Raw genomic sequence first — 22,553 nt, forward strand, 5'->3', positions numbered from 1 at the left:
ACCTTCGATCAGGGCATGACCACTTCAACAAACATTACTCAGCAGAAACCTTTTTTTTTTTATAACTTGTCATGACCATAACTGCTAGACCCCTGAAACAATAGGTTTCTTTATTACCCAAAGTGCTTACCATAAAAAATAATAGTCAAGGAACTTACTCTAGAATAAACATTATTCTGCAATACCCAGTTTTCTTTCAGCCTCAACAATCCTGACCTTTACCCCCAAATCAATAGGCTTCTTCCATATCTTAAGTACAAGCCCTCAACTTTTGTCAATGTACATGGTCTGGAACTAAAGTAATTATGCAAAAATAATGTTTCTTCTTTCAGTCAGTGACGTCTTGACTCCAAAATTAATAGGCTTGTTTCTTACCCAACACACAAATCATTTTCTTCTTTCAATCACATTAACCATGACCTTTTACTGATATGATTCTTCCTTACCCAAAGTGTAAAGTGCACGCTATCCATGAATTCTGGTCTAGGTATGTGATTTAGAACTATTTTTTCTTCTTATAGCCAGTGACCTTGACCCTAGACATTTTGACTCCAAAATCAATAGCCTTCTTTAACTGAAGTACAAGCTATCCACAAAGTTCTGTCAAGGTCTATGATCCAGAAGTAATGTTACTGTGTAAAAATCATTTTTTCTTCTTTAAGTCACAGTGACCCTAACATCTGACCTTTTGATTTAAATATTGATAAACTTCTTTCTTACACCAAGAGCAAGCGATACATAAAAGGTATGTGATGTAGAACTAATGTGAATGTGTGGAAAACAATTTTTCTTTTTGCAGTCAGGGACCCTGACATTTGACCTTTTGACCCACAAAATGAATCTGCTTCTTCCTTACACCAAATGCAAGCTATCCACAATTTTTTATCCTGGTCTATGAAGTAGAATTAATGTTATTATGCAGAAACCATTTTTCTTCTTCTGAACCAATATCAACAGGTTTCTATATTTATAAAAATTCTGTGTAATTAACAAGTGAATGGTTCATTATTACTACAACAGTCAAGATTTTTGGAGTAAAATATGTTTCTTCAATAATTCATACTTCCACCCTGTGAGACATGTTTTTTTATATTCGATTCCAATTAAAATTCTTCATATTCTTGTTCTACCAGAGAAAATAAGGGACTTCACAAGGGAATGCAATTTATATTTTTTAAAAATGTAATCGTATATTTTAAAGGATTTTATATTTATTACCTTCATAGTTTACTGTATTTATAAATTTTACAGAAGAGTACCATCTTTACCTTTATCTTTCATGTAGAACTTCAGTTTTATATTTATCTGGAACAGTCTGGCTTCCTAGCATTTTCATGCAATGCTTCATGTTTACATTATTTGAGCTTATCTCTGGGCACAACATGGCCTCTTTTCTGCTTAAGTGCCATTAAACCTTATCACACACACACACACACACACACAACACACACACACACACCACACACCCACTTGAAAATAATACATCAGAAGCACATCCATTGCTTCACAAATCCAGCAAACCCAAGCTAAATAAAGACATGCTCCATCTTTTAACTTGCTTTAGCAACAGAGATGCTAAAAGGTCATCTGCTTGCCGATATGTAAGTCTGACAACAGTGACCCTACTGTAGATAGAGGGACTGGTACTAAATCCATAATTCATAGTTTTTACTGGAGTGGAAGTACACACTCTTCTAGGGATGTAACTGTGGGGATGGCTTAGGAGTGTGTGCCCTTATCAAAATTTGGTAAGTATTAAAGAAAAATCATATTTTACTCCAAAAATAGGCTCTTCTTCACACAGGACCCAAGAGTTGGCTCTATCTACAGTCTCTTAATGCCTCAGGTGTGAACCTTGGCCAAGTCATACCAAAGACTCATAACCTAACCCTATCCCTAACCAAAGACTTATAAAAATGGTACTAGCAGCGGCCTCACTTGGCACTCAGCATTAAGACATTAGTGTTATGACCAGTTGGTCTGGTGTTAGGATAATGTGACTGTGTGGGACATGATGCTACATGTCTGTGGCATCATACTCTAGTGCTAGACATCATTTTAAACTGTACTCTGTAGACATCGTAGCAATATGATTCAAATTGTTAAAGCTATGTTAAAAACACACACACACACCCACCCACCCACACAGTCTCTTAATGTAAATGGAACAGCTCTGAGTCCTAAGTGAGATATGGGCTAAGGTATGCACATGTTTATGCATTGATGCAATCCTGCAATGAAGAGCAAGCAGAGTAACCTGAAACATTATTAACAATTGCTGAACAAACAGGAAAGATAATTTCCATCTTCTTCAACATGTACAGTCCACCAGGTCAAATGGATCTTTCAGGATTCAAGATAGGTTTCTGAGGTAAAAGCTAGGGAACGTCATCTTTTACAGTTTGGATGATGCCAGCTAGAGAGCAGTCATACTCAAATTGTATTCTTGTGGCAACTGCCCTAACCACTTCAACCCATATGCACATAACTTCATCTGGTCTTGGGTTTGTTTCTTATGTGTTGAAGAGATGTCCCATAATATTCTGGATAACTAAGCCTGAGCTGAAACATCATCTCTCCCTTCTTTGAGTGGTAACATCAAGCCAAAGAAGATGGAGGTCAGAAGACAAAGGATGGAATCTCCGGTACCACTTTTGAGCCCCAAGAGGGTCATGTACATGTTCATGTTGTAAATGGTCCAGAGAACATGGGCAAATTTTAAGTATCTGGGCCACTCCTTTAAAGTTAGACTGGTTCTATGCATCTTCAAATAAATCAGAGCAAGAAATAGAAATATAGCTAGAACATACCTCCATGGTGAGAAAACTAAAAAAAAATCTTCTGTTGAAGAAATGGCTCAGGTTAATTTGGTATTTGCAAAGCTTCCAGAAGAAGCATGTCTCCTGATATGAAATGATCTAGTACTTGATGAACTGATGAGATTTGGCACCAATCAATCCATCCAAGGAGTGATCATTCATCTTCCAACTTGACAAACTGTTGCTAAATAAGCTAAAAAATATGGCAAATGACTTTTCTTAGCTTGAAAGAATGGTAGAATGGTAGCGGATGTAATAAATTTATTATGATCAGGTAATGTGTATGAAGATGAAATATCAATATTTAAAGTCGATATCATATTGTATATATACAATGTTGACAAATAATGTGAACAGTATGCCAGTTAAATACTGCAATATTTAGGCCCATAATAAGAATGAAATTTACATTTAATAGATGGGACTTAATTCTGACAATCTATAATGTAACTGTTTACATACAGCATCTATTTCATTAAGCGCCTTCCAGTGAGCCTTGGGAGCATTGATGTGCTGTGCAGTTTGCATTGTGCGCTTCATCTCGCTGGTCCACACTCGTAGATTGGGGATCTTTTCCTGTTCTACAAACTTAGCTAGGGCATTAGCATACTGAAATACAATCAGAGATATTGATAGAGACACTGACATACTAAAATACAATCAATGATATTGATAGAGACATTGACATACTAAAATACAATCAGAGATAATGATAGAGACACTGACATACTAAAATACAATCACTGATATTGATAGAGACACCGACATACTCAAATACAATCACTGATATTGATATTAATATAGACACTGACATTGAAATACAAACTTAACAAGGGTACTGACATGCTAAAATACAAGTACAGACAGAGAGATGGACACAGGCATAATAAAATACAGTCTTAGCTGACGCATTTGCATACTTTAGTGCATATTTGCTGGGGTCATACAAATTAAACCATGCCTGCTTTATCAAAACCATTTTGATCCTGTGGTGACTGATGGCTGCAATTTTCTGAGAAACTGAGGTGTGCAGAGCTATTCTCTGAGAAGTGGTGGCAACTCCATCTGAATGCAAGGGGTGATGGGAGTGGGTAGTCTTCTTACACTGCTCCACGTCATCTTGGGCTTTGGTGGGGTGGAGAGTGTTTGTGGAGTGAAAAAATGTACGAGCTATACTTTAACATTCTCAGCCAATCAGATGCAAGATCAGCTCATTAATGCATGCATCTACTCATTACTGAACTTGTAAAAGATCTTGATAACACTAATAGGTTACTGCATTTGTATGGGAAAAATATGAACGAATTGTATGGATGATATACTGCACGACTTTGGGAATGAAGTATATCCATCCGACAAAACGAGTTCCTATTTTCCAATACAAAGGCAGTAACCTTTTTATTGTATGCTCATTTTCTTATTCTACCTAAGGTTTAATTATATAAACAAAAATATTCTATAAGAAACAAAGTAACTGACTGTATGCCCTATTCCAAACTAAATATTATACAACAACAACATTATTAATGCACACATAACTCTGCCCAGATAAATTTGAACTTAGTCGCACGCTAGACATAACTTTCAAAAGAAAATGGCGATTTGGTCTACTTAAAATTGAAATTTGGAGTCATAATGTGAATGACTGCATATTGCAACAACTTTTTCATTTGATCTGGAATGAATAGATTTTGGTATTTTTGTCGATTATACGAAATTTCATGATTATGGACTGGATTTATCTGTGCCAACTGTACATGAAGTACATTGGATTTCAACAGCTGTTGACATCTGCATGTGTGTTTCTGTTCTGTCATTGAATGTTTGAAATCATAATGTGGGACAAATATGACATCTGCAATTATCAAAAAGACGCCGCATAATATAATGATTATTTCATTTTGAGTGCAGGAAGGAGGATGTAATTACATTTGGAATACAGTCGAAATTACAGTACAATTTGAATGTTGAAAAAGAAAATTTTCTTTTTATTATATACCAAACTTGCTCCAGGATCAAAGTTTAGAAGATTTCAAACTCACTTTTTGGCACAACACACATCTCCCACCCCCTTATCATAAATTCACTTCACTTTCAAAGCCTGATCATATAAATACACGTGATTTAACAAAGCAGTACGATTGGGTTGACTTAATCTGTAACAGTAAAATTAATTACATTTTTGTCATTTTGTAAACTATTAAAACCTATCTGAAAACAATGCAAGTTCAATTCAGCAATGCATCACAACGGGTTTCTGTCGTTGTTCACAAGGAAATAAGGGAAAATAATTTCAGTGAGACACTAATGGCATCTGGTAAAATTTCATTATCAAAGATTAATTTCTATGTCTGAAATGTAAGGCAGTTTCTAGTTATTTATTCTAGCTCAGAATGTACTCTTCTTTTTTGTTGTTGTTGCAGGTACAACTTTTGCAGGCATACACAATCAAGCATTGAATGGCATGATGGGAAATCTTACATTTTCGCATCTTTTTCACATGTGAAAATATAGGAATGAGATAAATATGAAAATTATTTCGCCAGTACGTCTCTACATTTTACACTTGAGTATATAATAAAAGCTTACATTTCAAGTTTCATCACAAATGGATCAGAGATATCGCTTCCAAATGGGTACAAAGCTCAGTCAAACAGATCTAAGATCACCTCAGGAGTAGTTAAGGATCTCACTCGTCTAAGACCTTATAGAGGTAGGCATATAATCAGACCAGAAATCTGATTGAAATTGGATCAGAAACTTGGCCTTCAGGGTGGTATTAATGTTGGCCAATCAGATGCAAGATTATCTCATTATTGTGTGTGGATTTTGTTCATTATTGAATCCATCTAAGATTTTAGCGATAAAAGACTGAAGTTATATCAAAATCAGAGAAAAATATGGCCTCAAGATTGGTAACAAGCTCAGCCAATCATAAGATCACTTAACTCATTCAGCCCCAATCCCACCTGTAGGCATGATGAGGCTGTACCCTACTTCTGAGCTCTGCAGCATCAAGGTCATTTAAGATACACCGAAGTGGGTGGTATTACAAAAGAGTAGACAGATATAGCTCTACAATGATACCAAATAATCTGGATGTTCTAGTTGCACTACAAAATACAGAGGGAAAAACCTAATTTTTGGGACCAGTTTTTTTCTCACCCAAAATTTGCTCGTGGTCGGAATCTGATTTTGTGTCCAGATTTTAGACCTTTTGGCCTCAAATCTAAAGCAGACATGTCTGAACAGCACACAGATAGGTGAACCTTTGCAAAAACTAGGATAAGGTGGGCATTTGGATAAAGAGTGGTCTCTATACGAAAATGATGGGTCCATTAAGCAAAAAATAAAAATAAATAAAAAATAAATAAAAAAGAACTCCAACTTTTACCCTTCTGCTCGTGTGCAAGCAAAATAACCAATGTAAAATGATGTTTATAATACAACTAGGCATTAGGCTAATGGAAAATCTGCTGAAAGTCGATGTGTTAGGATGTATTCAGAAATAGCCCCTAAACTGTCTTTCTTTTCAGGCGAAAATGACAAAAACCTCCAGGGCCAAATGAGTTAACTAATGTGCAAGGATTTAACTTGTTAAAGATCTTATCCACAATCTTAATGATGTAAGCATATATTCCAAGTCTTATCAAAACAGGATCCGATAAAATACTTCGTTGTAGTAATAAGGTTAACTGATCAGCTGTTAAGATCACCAAATTAACATGCATGGATCTTGCTCATTATCTGACTCATTTGAGATGAACCCCCATATTTCAATTATGATTAGAATTAAATCGGATATATAGACTCCAGAGTTGTAACAGACAATTGCTGACAGACACAAACAATGGATGATACACAGTGAGTGAAAACAAAACTTTCTTCTCATATAAAACATTCTTTTGATTCTCTATACATCAAAGGCCTCTCACATAAGTTGACTGTCTTTTATCTTGGCAAGTTGAGCAACTTACTCATCCAGACATTATTTTTTAAGTATGAAAAGCTGTTTCCAAGCCTAATTTATACAAGTTAGCCTACCAAAGAATCAGTCCTCTGTTTTACAGTCTCATGTAGGCTGAATGTGAGTAGTGAAAGTGTTTTGATATGGTGCACTAAACAAAACTCGTATCAGTGATTATTTTAAGTTGGGGATGGTTTATTTTAAAATAACGCGGGATAAAGTAATCCTGGGTGGAATATATATTTGGGGGAGAACAACATAAGCAAATTTTACGATTTTGTTGAATAGTGCACAAAAAACAATCTTGATAAACATTATAATAATAATAATAAAATAATAATAATAATAGTATTATTTAATGCATGGTATTTGTTAAAAAACAAAAGTTTGAAAGGTGAACCTGGGTACTAAGGTTACACGTGTACAAAGGCTAGTTTTGCTTTTTTTCCATGGGTGGCCACTACTGACAAGTTTGACTATATTCAAGACATGAAATTCTTTGTACTTGGCATTGGCAACATGAATTTTTTATTACTAGTGTATGTCACAAATAATATAAATAAAATTGAATTTATCTTGCAATATGAAAGAATAATGTTAATTTATGAAAGTCCTTTGGTTCACAGGAATATGCTTACCTCCCAGCCTCTTGTAGAAAGATCACTGTCCCCTCCTATTCTGCCCTGCAGGTTCATCTGGCTTTCACCATGCTGTGAAGCAAAGGTCAGAAAACTAAATTTAAAGTGAACTGATGTGGAATGAAGTGAACTGAATTCAGATTTTATTTGATATGATCTAAATTTTTACGGGGATCGCTCAGGTGACCTAAGTGGTTATAGGTTTGAACCCCAGCTGAGTCATACCAAAGACATAAAAATGGTACAAACAGCTGCCTTGTCAGGTGCTCAGCATTAAGAGGTTTGTGTTAGGACTGGTCGGCCTGGTGTCAAGATAATGGGACTGGGTGGGACATGATTAGCATTAGGGGTAAACTGATACACATGTGCTGCATATCAATATGATTAACAATACACAGCCTACAGTATGATACATTATCATTATACATATCAGCTTGATGGTCTTTCCATCTTCAGAAGGTCTGTCAGAGGTAGATGGTGGCCTTTTATGTGTTGACATAACAGTTGTATTTCCAGTATGGATATTACAGACAGACATACATAGCATCTATTGCCATTCTCACTCACGACAAAACAAAAATACTTTCAAACACACTACCTGTTAGTTGTCAGTGGTTTTAATTCAAAATTTGGTCTGATGCATGACTCATGTCTTCACTTAAACACAGAAGACATCACAGTGTTATCTTCAAAACAGAAGAAATGTTGCAATTTCCTTGTGCAATGAAAATCTCATCTAGAACAAGTCCAGGTGTGGAAGTGAGGATGAATACCAACAAATCTGTCACACTGTACTTCCTGCAGATGCAAAACAAATGCCTTGGCTACAGGCACTTGTTTCTGATAGTAAAGAAGGAAAACTATTGACATCACCCACTTCCCTTGTGTGGCTTGAAATCTGCCCCTCGCTGACTCAGTCACTGATTAAGTATTCTAACAAAAAGGGACATTCCAAATTTGCTTCTAATGTATGATTTAAGTACTAAACAGATCAAGCAAAGTTTGTCAGTTACTCTGCCAATACTTCCTGTGTCATGCACAGAATAAACTATATTAAATTCTGAATGGCAGTTATTGTTTATCTTAGACTTAAAAATAAACAACAACCCACAATCTGAATTCAATGTAACATATTTCACTGTGTGACACACTGTACCAAAGTAGACAAGATATGAATCAACTCAGAACTTTGTGTAAAAGTGGTTATTAAAAGCAGAGTCAAGTACTTCATCATACATGCAAAACACAACTGGAATATCTCCTTTATATTGAATATGGAGTTGTGATAAAATAATTAGGATGAAATCACCAAGGTAGGCACTTGTTTCTGATAGACTAATTAAAGAAGGAAAACTATTGACAACACCCACTCCCCTTGTGTGGTTTGAAATCTGCCCCTCGCTGATGCTGTGCTAATTTTATTTACCCCGTCAGCACATTCAGTGAGTGATTAAGTAGTCTAACAAAAAGATACATTCCATATTTGCTTCCAATGTATGATTTAAGAAAACCTGTCTATAAAGTACAATCTGCATGAACCTCTGAATGTCCTTTATTAACTGGTTTCACTGTTTCAAACAAACAAATTGGTGAAGCGTTTTTAATGGTTTGCACCTGAGTGGTCCTATTATTGTGTATATTGTCTGTTATTGATTATAACATTACAAAGGGAAACTTCCTTGTTGTTAAATTTATAAAAATTTAATGCTGAGGTAAATTCCAATATGTTCAATTGAATCAATTTTGGCATCGGACAGCATAAGTTGTTTAAGATCTTAAATTTCAAGTGAGGTTACACATTTTCAAAAAAGTTTTGAAAACAGAAGAACCCTCTTTTTTGTTCAGCATACCATTATTTAGCTAGAAAGCAAAAAGACTAAAATGAATCTTAAAACCCTGACTGACCTTAATCTAGGATGTGGACAGTCAGACAAATGAACATGCCTACATATACCAATGTGATTGCTATGTGAAGGCAGGCTTGACAAAAAAGCTATAAAGAAATCTGTACATATAGAGTCCATATGACTTACCCTAGTCAAGTATATAGTTCTGGGTAAAACATGAATGTTCATCAGGTAATACACAACTCTGCTTTGTAGATGTCCTGCAAAAATAGAGGGTCAAATGCACATTTAGTGGGAAATTATGAAAATTAAACAAGCTAGAGGATTGGTTTCTTTATTAAAATTTAAATTACTGTATGAAGTAACCTAAAGTGAGCTAAAGTAATTTTAACACTGACCCTGACCTATTGTAACAGTATTCAAAGACGGTTGGATTCCAATGACTATTGTGCCTATAAACCACTGTGTTACAATTTGTATATGACTTAAAAACAAAAACACCATATCCTAGGGGCCCTGAGTGGCAGAGTGGTCTAAAGTGCTCTCTGTTATGGATCACTGCCATCTCACCTCTGTCTGCATGGGTTCAAGTCTCAGATTCAGCCTATGTGGGTATGTGAGAAAGCTTGCCAGTAGCTTCTCGTGGGTCGGTGGTTCTTTCCGGGGTTTTCCTGGGTTCTTCCTCCACCATTAATACTGGCCTCCATGTATAGCCGATCGTGCGCTGAAAAATGGTGTTAAGCCCTACAACAACAACAACAATCATATCCTAAAAATGAAGAAAACCATAATTACTCAATGGGTATTCTATAACCGTCAAGGCAATGCTGTGCCATAAAACACCAAAAGTAACCAGAACAGCCAATCTGATTCAAGCTATCTCATTAACATGGACAAATCTCATTATTAGAGAATCTATGACAATCATCCATTAATCTTATTGACCATGATGGAGCAAATTCAGATTGTAATTTGGTCTCCAGAGTGGTTACTGGCTTAGCCAATCAGAAACATGATTACATATTTGATATGCATACATCTTGCTCGAATCAACTCCAACACCTTGATAATATTTGTCTGTTTACCAAGTCTGGACAAAATCTGATCATAAGTGTGGTTTTTAGAGTATTGCCTGGCTCAAACAATCAGATGCAAGGTCACACTCATAATCCAAGTCTTCTGGATTGTCCGGTAGTCTTTCGATTTTGGCCCCAATTTGTTGATCTATCGATTTGCCGTAAAAAAAACTTCTGGAAATCACAAATCTGCCAAATTTCAACCGAAAACATCTGCCAAGCATAGATATTTCCTGCTGAAACAACATCTGCCAAGCACAGATATTTCCAGCTAAAACAACATCTGCCAAGCATAGTGAAAATAACATATAAGTAAATTAATAAAGTTGAGTAACTAGTATTCATTGTAATTTACTTAGTTTTGGTATAAATTTATGACAAAAATATGTCATTACACTAGTCTCCCTGATTTGGACCAAATCTTCTAGATTGTAAACACTGATCTCCCTGATTTAGTCCCAAAAAACTTCATTAATAGAGCTGTGGATGGGTACCAAGTTAATAACCCAGGTAATAAAATGAGCCTTCTGGTACCCATTTACCATATATAAGTTTTCTACTGGTGTTTGTTGTCCATAAGCCAATAGCTTGAAAGGCAGCATTCACTTTGTTTTCATGTCGATATTCCTTTTGAATGAGCCGTGAAAATTAATACATGTACTTGTTCAGTGCCAAATAGGGTTCTGCTGCTTCCAGCAAATGCTTAACCTTTATATCTTAGGTCATTTTCCCACATGATAACCCTCTGTTTGAGACATGAAACTTGCTCAGTGGCAAGAAACACAGGGTGGTTATTTCATTTTCAGTTGCAGCCTCTACTAGATTTCACAAACTTAATGATCACAGTAATACTTACAGAGCCGAAGCTTAGTGTCAACATAAGTGCCTGCATATGACAAAAAGGCCAAGAAAATGAAGTCAGATACTATTCACAATAACTAGACCATGACGATTTAATAGATGGTGATGGAAGATTTCAGAACTTTATCTGACAATGAGTAGGAATTCTTGGCCTTTGTACCTGATGACATTACATAGTGGCATTTATATAATACTGTGAATTTTAAAAAATGTGGACTTACCTTTCATTGTTTATTTTGCAAGAAAGACATGCGGAATTAACATATTACGGGATAAAGTGAATGGGATCATTCTGAGCCATTTTAATACTGCTATGTGACCTATAATTGAATTCATGGATCATATATATAAATGAATTTAAAATGTCAAGCACTGTCGAATTTAAAGGATATAAATTAGAACAAATTGTAATCTGTTAATTTGTTCGTTGCTTATTCCTCTCAATAATTCATACATATTTTACTGTTTTGTTGTTAACTTTCCTATCTTCTTTTCTATCTTTTGATCCAGCTGAACTATTTCTTTTTTCCAAAAAGCAACTCAGACTCACTAATGACATGTTACCCTTTCAGAGTGATCTGACTTGCAAAATACACCTCCGACTAGTACACTTTGACCACTGAACAAAAGAACATGTTTCCTTACTGTTTGTGCTAGTGTCACTCTACAACAAAGCAGTTCAGGTGTGTAAAGGTTCAGTAAAATTTCTCTTTGATCGGGTACCAGGATACCCAATCATTAAGACTGACAGTTACTGGTAGATTTTACTCAAATTTTCACAGCTCTACTCATTCATATGCAAGCATCTCCTGCACTGTCCACATAATGCGAAATACTGACAAAACAAGATTAAAATATATGGCTTCTAGATTAATAACAAGCTCAACCAAACAGATGCAGGATCACATCATTAATATGTATTGGTCTTGCTAATTATCTGACCCAAGATCTTGATGAACAAGCCCATATTCCAAGTCGGATCAAAGGCAGATCAGTATTATGTCTTCCAGAATGGCATCAAGTTCTGCCATTAAGATGCAAGATCAAATCCTTGAAATAAATGTATCTTGCTCAATATGTCTTTAAAGACTATTCAAGATATCAATGATACAAGGCCATATTCCAAGCCTGATCAAAATCAGAACTATCATGCCAACAATCCAAGTTTAATCAGAATCAGATCAGAAAATATGACTTCCAGTGTGGTAATAAGCTTAGCCAATCAAATCAAAGATGCACACATTATTGATGATATAAGTGTAGATTCCAAGTTTGATCAAAATTAGATTCCGACATACAGCCTTCAGAGTGGTGAAAAGCTAAGCCAATTCAATGCAAGATCACCTCAGATGCATGCACAGATATCCTTTATAGCTGTCCTTGTCCAATTACTAATGACATAAGTACATGTTCCAAATTTAATCAAAATCAGGTCACAAATATGACCTTTAGAATGAAAACAAAGTCAACTAATCAGATACAAGATCACCTCATTATGTGTGGATCTTGCTCATTATCGAACTTATCCAAAAATTTTATGATAAAAGCCCCGACTCCAAAGTTTGACTGAAATGGTGTCAGAAATATTGATCCCAGATGGGAAAGAATTGCTGATGGAAAGAAAACTTGTAAGAAAAGCATGGCGGCCACAACTTAAACTCAATTTGCCTTATTTGCCTTATACACAGGTGAGCAAAAAAACTAATAAAAATTCAGTATTTATTGCAGTATACACATTTTCAGCAACTTCACACTTGCTAAAAGCCTACAATTTAAATACCCAAGAAAGTCATCCATGTGTGAAAACAATGGTCACCTCAGTGAAACTGTCTGCTTTTGACCATCATTTGATAAAAGATGTCACATTATCTACTTACGCAGGTGTGACAAATGTAAGTCTCATCAAAATACAATATAGTGCCAAGATTTCCTTATCTAATCCCAACTTACCTGCCAGTTTATTAACCAGGAATCTCTCTCCCTGATTAAAGATCTGGATGAAGGAGAGATTTTTATCATAACTGTAGTCCAGTGACTCATAGTGCTCTCTGTAATGCTCAATTCTTTGTAGAAAGTCTTGCATTGCTTCAGTTTTATCCATTCCTGTATAGTCTGGACTGCATACTTTAACTTCCTGAAAAACAAAACACAAAACAAAGGTATACATATCATTATCATCAAACAATGTTTTAGGTGTTGATTTCATACAGAGTCACTAAATGCTACCTTCACTCGATTGTGTATTTTGTTTGTAAAAACACCATTTACATGTACATCTAAGTCCCAATATTTACATGCATGCCTTTGTATGTGACAAAATGATGCTTGTTTTCTTAAAATATATCGTCCTTCCAAAATCTGAATTCAACCATGAAACTGAGTCAATCAAAATAAAACATAAGCAAAGTGAACAGTATGTTATACACCATACCATGTTTAACAGTCCTCTCTGTAGAAACAGATAGGATATGGTTGACTTTAAAGACTAGTGGCCAGTGTCTCAGTCAGCTCTATCTTTTGACAAGGTATGTGATCCTGAACTAAATATGCACAAAGCACAATTTCTTATTAGTCTTACCATAACTCTGTACTAATAATAGTATCCCTACTTTGTGGATAGGGTACCAATATGTTCCTATATGTATACATGTCCCAGTGCAATTCAAATGTGGTGCTTTTTTGGAATATTGTCAGGAAGTTTGTGAAGATAGTGCATACATATCCTTAAACAAATCCTTGCAAGCAGCCTTCTTATTTAATACCAAAGTTCATGCCAATTTAAACAATACATTTTTAAATTTAATGAAAAAATTAAATTATATTTAATATAATAAACCAAATTATTATAATAATTTAATATTATAATAAATTATATATATATAATATAAAGAGTGATTAAATTCTTCATACAAAAGTTTCTTTTGGATCGCCTGCCATTTTAGTTCTCTGAAGAACTAATTCCTGATTTCAGCCTCATCTTTCGGTGCACCATATAAGGAGATGGCATTATTCTTTGGCGATTTAATCAGATCATAGTAAATATGGTGCACACTGAATAACATATTCCAGAATATCCAAATATGGTACAGAAAGCCTTGTATGGAAAGCAAATTGCCACCAAAATCTTGTGTTATCTGCCATGGTGGTGAAAGTATGGTTGGTGTAAACATACCATTGTATTATATTTTATACAGACCTAATAACTGTATCATTAGCCAAACTTCTTGAAAAACATAACTCGGCTTGGGTATGAAATTTTTGACAATAGATTTAATGGTTCCATTGCAAGGTATATAATCACTTCATGGCCTTGACCCCCATTTTCATTTAGATATTATAAGAAGTCATTAGGTCAAAACCACAACGTTAGATATTATTTACTTTGCTAGTTTTTTTTTGATATCTTCATAAAAAAGTGAGTCCTGTACAAAAACAACCTTGACATAAGAGCGTTTTTCAATTTCCACAACAAAGCATTGTCCAATACATTTCTGATCTTGAACTTTTATAAAAAAATTTAAGCTAAATCTTCTGTCACATAATAGCCGAGTGGTCCAAAGCACTCTCCGTTACGGATCATTGCCATCTCACCTCTGTCTGCGTGGGTTCGAGTCTCCGATTCGGCCAATGTGGGTATGTGGGAAAGCTTGCCAGTAGCTTCTTGTGGGTTGGTGGTTCTTTCCGGGGTTTTCCCCGAGTTCTTCCTCCACCATTAATACTGGCCGCCATGTATAATCTATCGTGTGCTGAAAAATGGCGTTAAACCCTACAACAACAACAACAACAACAACTGTCACATAATACTGAGACTTTGCTTTCTGTAAATTGTATATTTTCAATAATTTATATGCCCAATGAATTACATATACAGTTTAATGAATAGGTATTTCCAAGACACAACAATGTCAGCAATTATCATCTCTTGACATGTTTGAGACTGATTTTTACAAAGAAAATAATGCAAGCATGGCAGTTAAAACTTCAATAAATAAATTTACAAAGTGCTTTTAATGATTCTGTTCTTAAACACAAATTGTTATTTATATATTGTCATTTCAAGTTTCAAAACACAAGCTGATACATTTCCATCATTAAATGATAAAAGGGTTAATGGTCAATCAATTAAAACACATGCCTACAAATGTGCAAACATTTGTTTTCTTGGCATACATTTTGCCTGGGGCTTACCTCACTGAGTTACTCTGAAAATAAGCATTTCAAAAGTTATTTACTATCATCATTAAATATGTCCCAAAAACTATCTCAGGGCAAAGTCGTTTTTGTTTTCCTAACAGAAAGTGGCCAAATTTGCATTTTTCTGTGACTTAATCACCCGCTTTGCCTGGTAGTGTGACCCCTGATAGTGATAACAAAATTTTCAAACTGGTTAATGTGGCAGCCAGATCAGATCCCATATCAGAACAATTTTATTAGGACCAACTAGACATCATAAGAAGTCTATTAGTAAAAACTCCATGCTGATATGACCATGCATGTAGGAGGAATAGTGACAATATTTTCAAAATGACCACTGTGGTGGCCATACTGGACCCAAGATCAGCATCGTTTTCATTTAGGACTAATCAGACATCATAAGAAGTCTTTTAGTCAAAACACCATGTTAATATTACCAAGCATGTAGGGATAATGATAAGATTTTCAAGATGACTGCCATGGTGGCCATACTGGATATCACATCAATAATTAACACCAACTAGACATCGTAAGAAGTCATTCATTGAAAACCCCATTTTGATACGATCAGGATTAGCAATAATAAGACTGTCAAGATAGTGATTGTGGTAGTCATATTGGATGTGCAAGCAGCACCATTTTCATCACCGAACCAACAAGACCATGGGATGAGTTAGTGTACCAATGCCTGCCAACATGGTTTGATACGATTCATATTTATTATTTGTTTTGACATTGTTAGTTTTGATGACGCATTATTGGCAATATCATGCTAAGGAAATGGGAGACATGTGACCTTTTAAAGAACACACCATGGAAGCTGACCAAGATTGGCCTAGGCAGGTATCGAACCTGCAATATTTGGATTATGAGTCCAATACTGTACCCAGACATTATCAAGTACAATATACAGTGTATCTGCAAAAATGCAGATATCATGATTATAGCTCTTGTGAAGAAAACTACAATGTGATTATACTGTAGATCAAAACTCTCCTTCTGGTTTGAAAAATGTGTCAAACTAATGGATAGTAAAAAAGCTGAAAGAAACAGAGTGAAAAAGGAATCTAAAACAGGGTGTCAAAAATTAGTTTCAAGAACATACTGAAGGAACTATGTAAGGAGTCGTTGTGGTGATGGTGTTAGTGGTGGTGGCTATGATGATTACTAGAATCAACAGGTACTATTAAAGAAGTACACCTAGCAAGTCCCAAGCCCCATCATGTTAATCATAAAATTTAGATTGTGTACCCTAACTCAGGATAAAAATGCAGTAATAACACAAATGAAACCCTTCATAAATATGTATATCTCCACTACTAGCATAAATAAAGACATCAAAAATAACCACAACATCAGTGACTTACAGTAAGATGGCTTAATAGCAATGAAGGAAGTATATTTTTACACTAAGTTACATACTGTACAGCTACTAGTATTTTTCTCTCCGCACACTTCTATGATAAATTAAATCACTTCCATACGGAGTCTTCGTGATGGTAGAGGTTATCAAGAGATAACAACCACTATGTGTTGGCATTCATCAATAAAAATCTCCACAGCAGAGAAGGCATGTCGAGATTATCTGATGTCTAGTTGATTAAACATGCAAAATTTCAAACTGTTCTGGAGTTTACAATGATTAGGCCTCAGATGTATGATGATTAGTGGTTGGAACAGGACTGTCATTTGGTTCGATTAGATCATTTCATGTAAAACTATTAAAACAACCCAGCAATTTACTTTCTCCACCTGTATCCTATTTTCTTTTTTTAAAAACAGGGCAGGGTGTGGGGTTGGGGGATATATCACTGATAATTATTTTATTGCCAACAACAGCAACATCAAAGAATATAATTTTCATTTTGATGACTGTTGGAGTGTTTGGTTATTGAGAAAAATACACAAGCCCATTTCTTTAAACAGTGTCGGTCAATGTTTCTGTATCTTGCTTTTCCCCTCCTGTACAAATTTTTGGAAACATGTACACAAAAAGAGGCAAACATTAACAAGGTAAGACTTTGGCCAAGTGGATACAATGACTGGCTTTTAATCAAAGGACATGAGATAGTACCTCTAGACAGAAGACCAACCTTTTTCCAATCTTTAAAGAAATATCTACTAGTAATTAAATACGACTCTTTATTGTTATAATTTAATTATGAGGACTACCTACAAATAATCAAAATGTCATGTATAGCAATGTTAAATTGATTAATGCTGCTAGAAGTGTACATTTTATTTACATTTTTTGATGCCAGAAATGTACATTTTATTTACATTGTATTTATTAATGCCAGAAATTTACATTTTATTTACATTGTATTTTTTGATGCCAGAAGTGTACATTTTATTTACATTGTATTTATTAATGCCAGAAGTTTACATTTTATTTACATTGTATTTTTTGATGCCAGAAGTGTACATTTTATTTACATTGTATTTATTAATGCCAGAAGTTTACATTTTATTTACATTGTATTTTTTGAAGCCAGAAGTGTACATTTTATTTGCATTGTATTTATTGATGCCAGAAGTGTACATTTTATTTACATTGTATTTTTTGATGCCAGAAGTGTACATTTTATTTTTTGATGCCAGAAATGTACATTTTATTTTGAAAGTTAAGACATAATTGCTTATGATGATACTAGAACATTATCGGGGCCCCGAGTGGCTGAGTGGTCTAAAGTGCTCTTCGTTACAGATCACTGCCATCTCCTCTGTCTGCGACGGTTCGAGTCTAAGATTCAGCCAATGTGGGTATATGAGAAAGCTCGCCAGTAGCTTCTCGTGGGTTGGTGGTTCTTCCGGGGTTTTCCAGGGTTCTTCCTCCACCATTAATACTGGCCGCCATATATAGCCTATCATGTGCTGAAAAATAGCGTTAAACCCCACAACAACAACAACAAAAAAAAAAACATCATCAATGATGTGGTGACATACTGTGAACAAAAGGGTGAAACTTAAAACTTAAGATATCAAGATATCTATGCAGGAAAACACTGGGAAAATTATGTCATTTAATGATTATTACAATTGTTATGAACCTGTGATATATGTATATCGGTCAGTTATTGATTTCACTGAACTGGTGGAAATTACACATCCATCGACATTTACATAAATCATCCTTTTTAGGGATAAAAAAAATCCACCAAACATTTCTCATTATGCATGACCAAGTGTGTTCATTTAAGAATGCAGGTGTTTTTCATGTCTCATATATTATCTATTGGTAAAATCTACAAGATTAGTTGAAAACTGTAACTTAAACTGGTGCTTTTGTTTGTCATGTAACTACCAATTCAGTTGTAATAATAAACATTATTGCAGCCTGTCATTTAGTGTATACAGATTTGTTAATTAGTGTATAAGCACAGATCTGTTATTTAGTGCATACACAGATCTATTATTTAGTGCATACAAATAAGTTATTTAGTGCATACACACTGATCTGTCATTTAGTGGATGAATCTATTTTGTCATGACATCTGGAATTTCACTCTGATAATGAGCTTAACTCAAAATTCAAAACTGTCTTTTTTTCCCCAAAACAGGACATGGTCAAAAAATGTGTTTTTATCTTCTTGAAGAAACTGCCAAATCTTAACTTCCTTAAGTCTGAATTACCCATCTATAATGCTGTGACTGAATGTCAAATGAAATCAGACATGAACTTAACGAGAATTAGCAAATATTCATTTATAATTAACTGAATGAGTCACTCAGAAAGTATCAGAACATATGCAGTCTTCTTCACTTTTTCATACAAGTTGTAAAAACATCAGACATTGGTCATTCTTAATAAAGAGGTAAAATTTATCACTTATGTTCTTACAATAGTAAATAAAATAAATAAAATTACGTGAAATTCAACAGAAAAGAGAACAAGAATGCATTTGTAAGTTCCTATATTGTAGGATTACAACAGACCTGAAACTGAGATTAACTCACAATATACCACATAATTTATAAATAGATAAAAAACAGAACACTCTGTTCCAGACACACAGGCAATAAACATCACTGGCTACAAACATCCAAGTTCTCTCAAGATCATCCCCAGAGCCAGCAAAAACCAGCAATGAATTATGTCTGACCTGTATTCTTCAAACCTTGTCAAACACACCCAACCAGCACCAGCTGATCAAACATTGTAAACAAATGAAAATTTCTGCACTTACCAATCAGAGTGGTTCATTCATCAGTCCACATGCTATTCCGCAAGATTTCTAAGTAGTGTAACATTGTAACAGTAACAGCAACACTTGCCATATTTCCAAGACAGAAAATATAAATTTCTAAGAATATCAAAAATTACAAATCTCCTCAAAGTAATTACACACTTCGTTAGAGCTGTGTACATGTACTTTATTGTACCATTGCCATCCATATAACATTTTCCAAATCAGAACTAATGAAAGTTTAAAAAATTCCAAACAAAAGATATTACTTATTATTTTCATATGAAATCCATCAATTACACATGATAATACAGTAATAATATCAAATGATCTTATATTTCTATTTTCTCTTGTGCACAACTTGTGTACTTAGAACAGTATCTCCATACTGACAGATGGAGAGAATTACTGCAGATATCATAATCCCTGTATAAATGGATGGATGGACTGACTCCAGATATTTGTTGTAATTGTAGTTGTTGTATGGTTTAACGCCATTTTCCAGCACACGAAAGGCTATACATGGTGGCCAGTATTAATGGTGGAGGAAGAACCCAGGAAAACCCTGGAAAGAACCACCGACCCACGAGAAGCTACTGGCAAGCTTTCTCACATACCCACAATAGCCAAATCCGAGACTCAAACCCACGCAGACAGAGGTGAGATGGCAGTGATCTGAAAGAGAGAGCGCTTTAGACCACTTGGGGCCCTGACTCCAGATATAATATCCCAGTATTGACAGATGGACAGACTGACTAAGGATATCACAATATCACTGAAAAGATATATGGACAGACCTCAGATATCACAATATCCCTGAAGAGACAGATGGAGAGACTAACAGCAAGGATCAAAATATCCCTGTATAGACAGATGGATGGACTGGCTGTGGATATCATAATATTCCAGACACTAAAGCATGAAATAAATGTTAGATGGTTACTTACTAATATATTGGCTTCTATTATTTCTGGATCGTCACATATAGACTCCACAAAGAACAATTTAAAGTTGTTGTTCTCACAGATGAGCTCCACCAACAACTTCCTTCTGTCTCTAGTGGTGTTGGTAGCATCAACCACCTGAAATAATACAAATAAGAAATCTGCATCAAAACATCTTCACACCTGGCCTTGTTACACATAATGCCTATTACACAAACCCTCAACCCCACCATCCTGAATTCAAATCCCCATTCTCACCCTTGATAAAATGGGTACACCAAAAGTGTTTACAACTGCTGGGTGAGAAAGGCAATACAAGAACTGATTAAAGAAAATCCTTTTGAAAATACACTAATACCAATAACTGTAAAACTTAATGCATTATTTAAGCATAAGCTTTATAGTTTAAACTTTACCAAGTGTAAAGAGCTATTTCTTGTATATTCACCTTTAAGCTTATTAAAGGTGATTCTATTAATGGTTTGCACTTATACCCACCATCTCCATTACATGTAAAGTTTTGATGTTTATTCAAACTAGTGTAGGAGTGAAGGGAAGATCTAGCACACATGTGTATACTAATTTATGCAGTCAGGCACTATATGGAAGACATCACAAATAAGCACTTAACCAAAAATGATTTTGGTCCACTTCTCAAAAAAAACAACCTCCCTTTCCCCACCCATATTGCTCCGAGAAGTTTCCAAAACCTTTGCTGTCATCTTATCACCCTCTCTATAAATGATATGTCTAAACCATCAAAATCAGTGTAGAGAGATTCAAGGTTACCAGGGAATATATAAAAATTCTTACCCTCCCATTGGGTTCTGTGGGTGGGATGGGTAGATCTGCATCCAGGATCCAAAATCTTCATTGTGTCATATACTCATCTTTCAAAATATCCAACCCTAAATCTGATAAACCTCTTCCAGTTGGTAAAGAATGAGTTTACATTACATGAGAACAAATGCAGGGATAGATGGACACATAAACATAAATAACTGACTGCAATATATGCATTTTTAAAGAGTGAATATTAGGAATAGAATTACATACAAATATTTCCCAAATGGGAGTGAATTTCAAGGTGGTCTTAGGGGTTTAATTTCCATGTGAGTGGATTTCAAGGTGGTCTTAAAAGTTTAATTTCCACAAAGGGATGGATTCCAAACTGGTCTTAGGGATTTAATTTCCACACAGATGGATTCCAATCTGGCCTTAGGCATTTACTTCCCACATGGGCAGATTTCAAGTTGGTCTTAGGGGTTTAATGTCCACAGGGATGAACTGCAAGCAGGTCTTAGGGTTGAATTTCCAGAGGGATGGATTGCAAGGTGGTCTTAGGGATTTACTTCTCACATGGGTGGATCTAGGTGGTCATAATGGTTTAATTTCCACAGGGATGGGTTTTAAAGTGGTCTTAGTGGTTTACTTCTGCACAGAGGTAGATTTCAAGGCATTCTTAGGGGTTTACTTCCCAAACTGGGGTGGATTTCAAAGTGATCAGAGGGGTTTATTTCAAGAGTAGATTTCCATGTAGTCTTAGGGGCTTACTTCCCTGACTGGGATGGATTTCAAGGTGGTCTTTGGGGTGAAGCTGACTGCCATCTCCTACCCCACATAAGATACATTTTCCAGTAAAAGTGGTAAACTTTTCTGCAAAACATGAAAGGAATTTAACCCTTTTATGCAAACTCCAAGCTAGGAGAAATCCTGGACCATCCATGCCATATTTACTATGAAAACCAAACCATACAATGATGGACACTGGATCATTTACTTGTGGGATACAGGTCAAGGTATTTAATACATATAATGATGAAATTAACAATTTCAGAAAAAGGATTTTAAGTGGCTCTACACTATTTTGTGTTGTTGTAAATCATATTTTGATTAGGCATGAGCTAATCTCAAATTTTTGAAGAAAGCAAACAACAAACCTAGTATTGATTTCTCTACGATTTTCAGAGGGGAAATCCTGTCTATCTTTGTAATGGAAGTTTTTCATTTTTAAGGGCGG

At 35.1% G+C, this 22,553-nt stretch overlaps 1 protein-coding gene across 9 annotated transcripts in view; it reads right to left on the reverse strand.

Annotated features, from left to right (window-relative positions):
* Positions 1 to 22,553, reverse strand: part of LOC149799563 (6-phosphofructo-2-kinase/fructose-2,6-bisphosphatase-like) — a 171,226-nt gene that overhangs the window by 69,935 nt on the left and 78,738 nt on the right. For all 9 annotated transcript variants that reach the window (XR_016421187.1, XR_016421189.1, XR_016421188.1 and 6 more), the window contains 5 exons: positions 20,537 to 20,671; positions 13,159 to 13,342; positions 9,458 to 9,531; positions 7,425 to 7,496; positions 3,282 to 3,428 (listed from right to left, as the gene is read on the reverse strand). Coding sequence is in view for 6 of the 9 variants with exons in the window: in XM_089958894.1 (XP_089815020.1) it covers positions 3,282 to 3,428; positions 7,425 to 7,496; positions 9,458 to 9,531; positions 13,159 to 13,342; positions 20,537 to 20,671 (612 nt within the window). In the remaining 3 variants the exon portion in view is untranslated. The remainder of the gene's footprint in view (positions 1 to 3,281; positions 3,429 to 7,424; positions 7,497 to 9,457; positions 9,532 to 13,158; positions 13,343 to 20,536; positions 20,672 to 22,553) is intronic.

The sequence above is a fragment of the Sinohyriopsis cumingii genome, chromosome 5 (genome assembly GCF_028554795.1).
Source record: "Sinohyriopsis cumingii isolate HCF-2022 chromosome 5, ASM2855479v2, whole genome shotgun sequence".
Lineage (NCBI taxonomy): Eukaryota > Metazoa > Mollusca > Bivalvia > Unionida > Unionidae > Sinohyriopsis > Sinohyriopsis cumingii.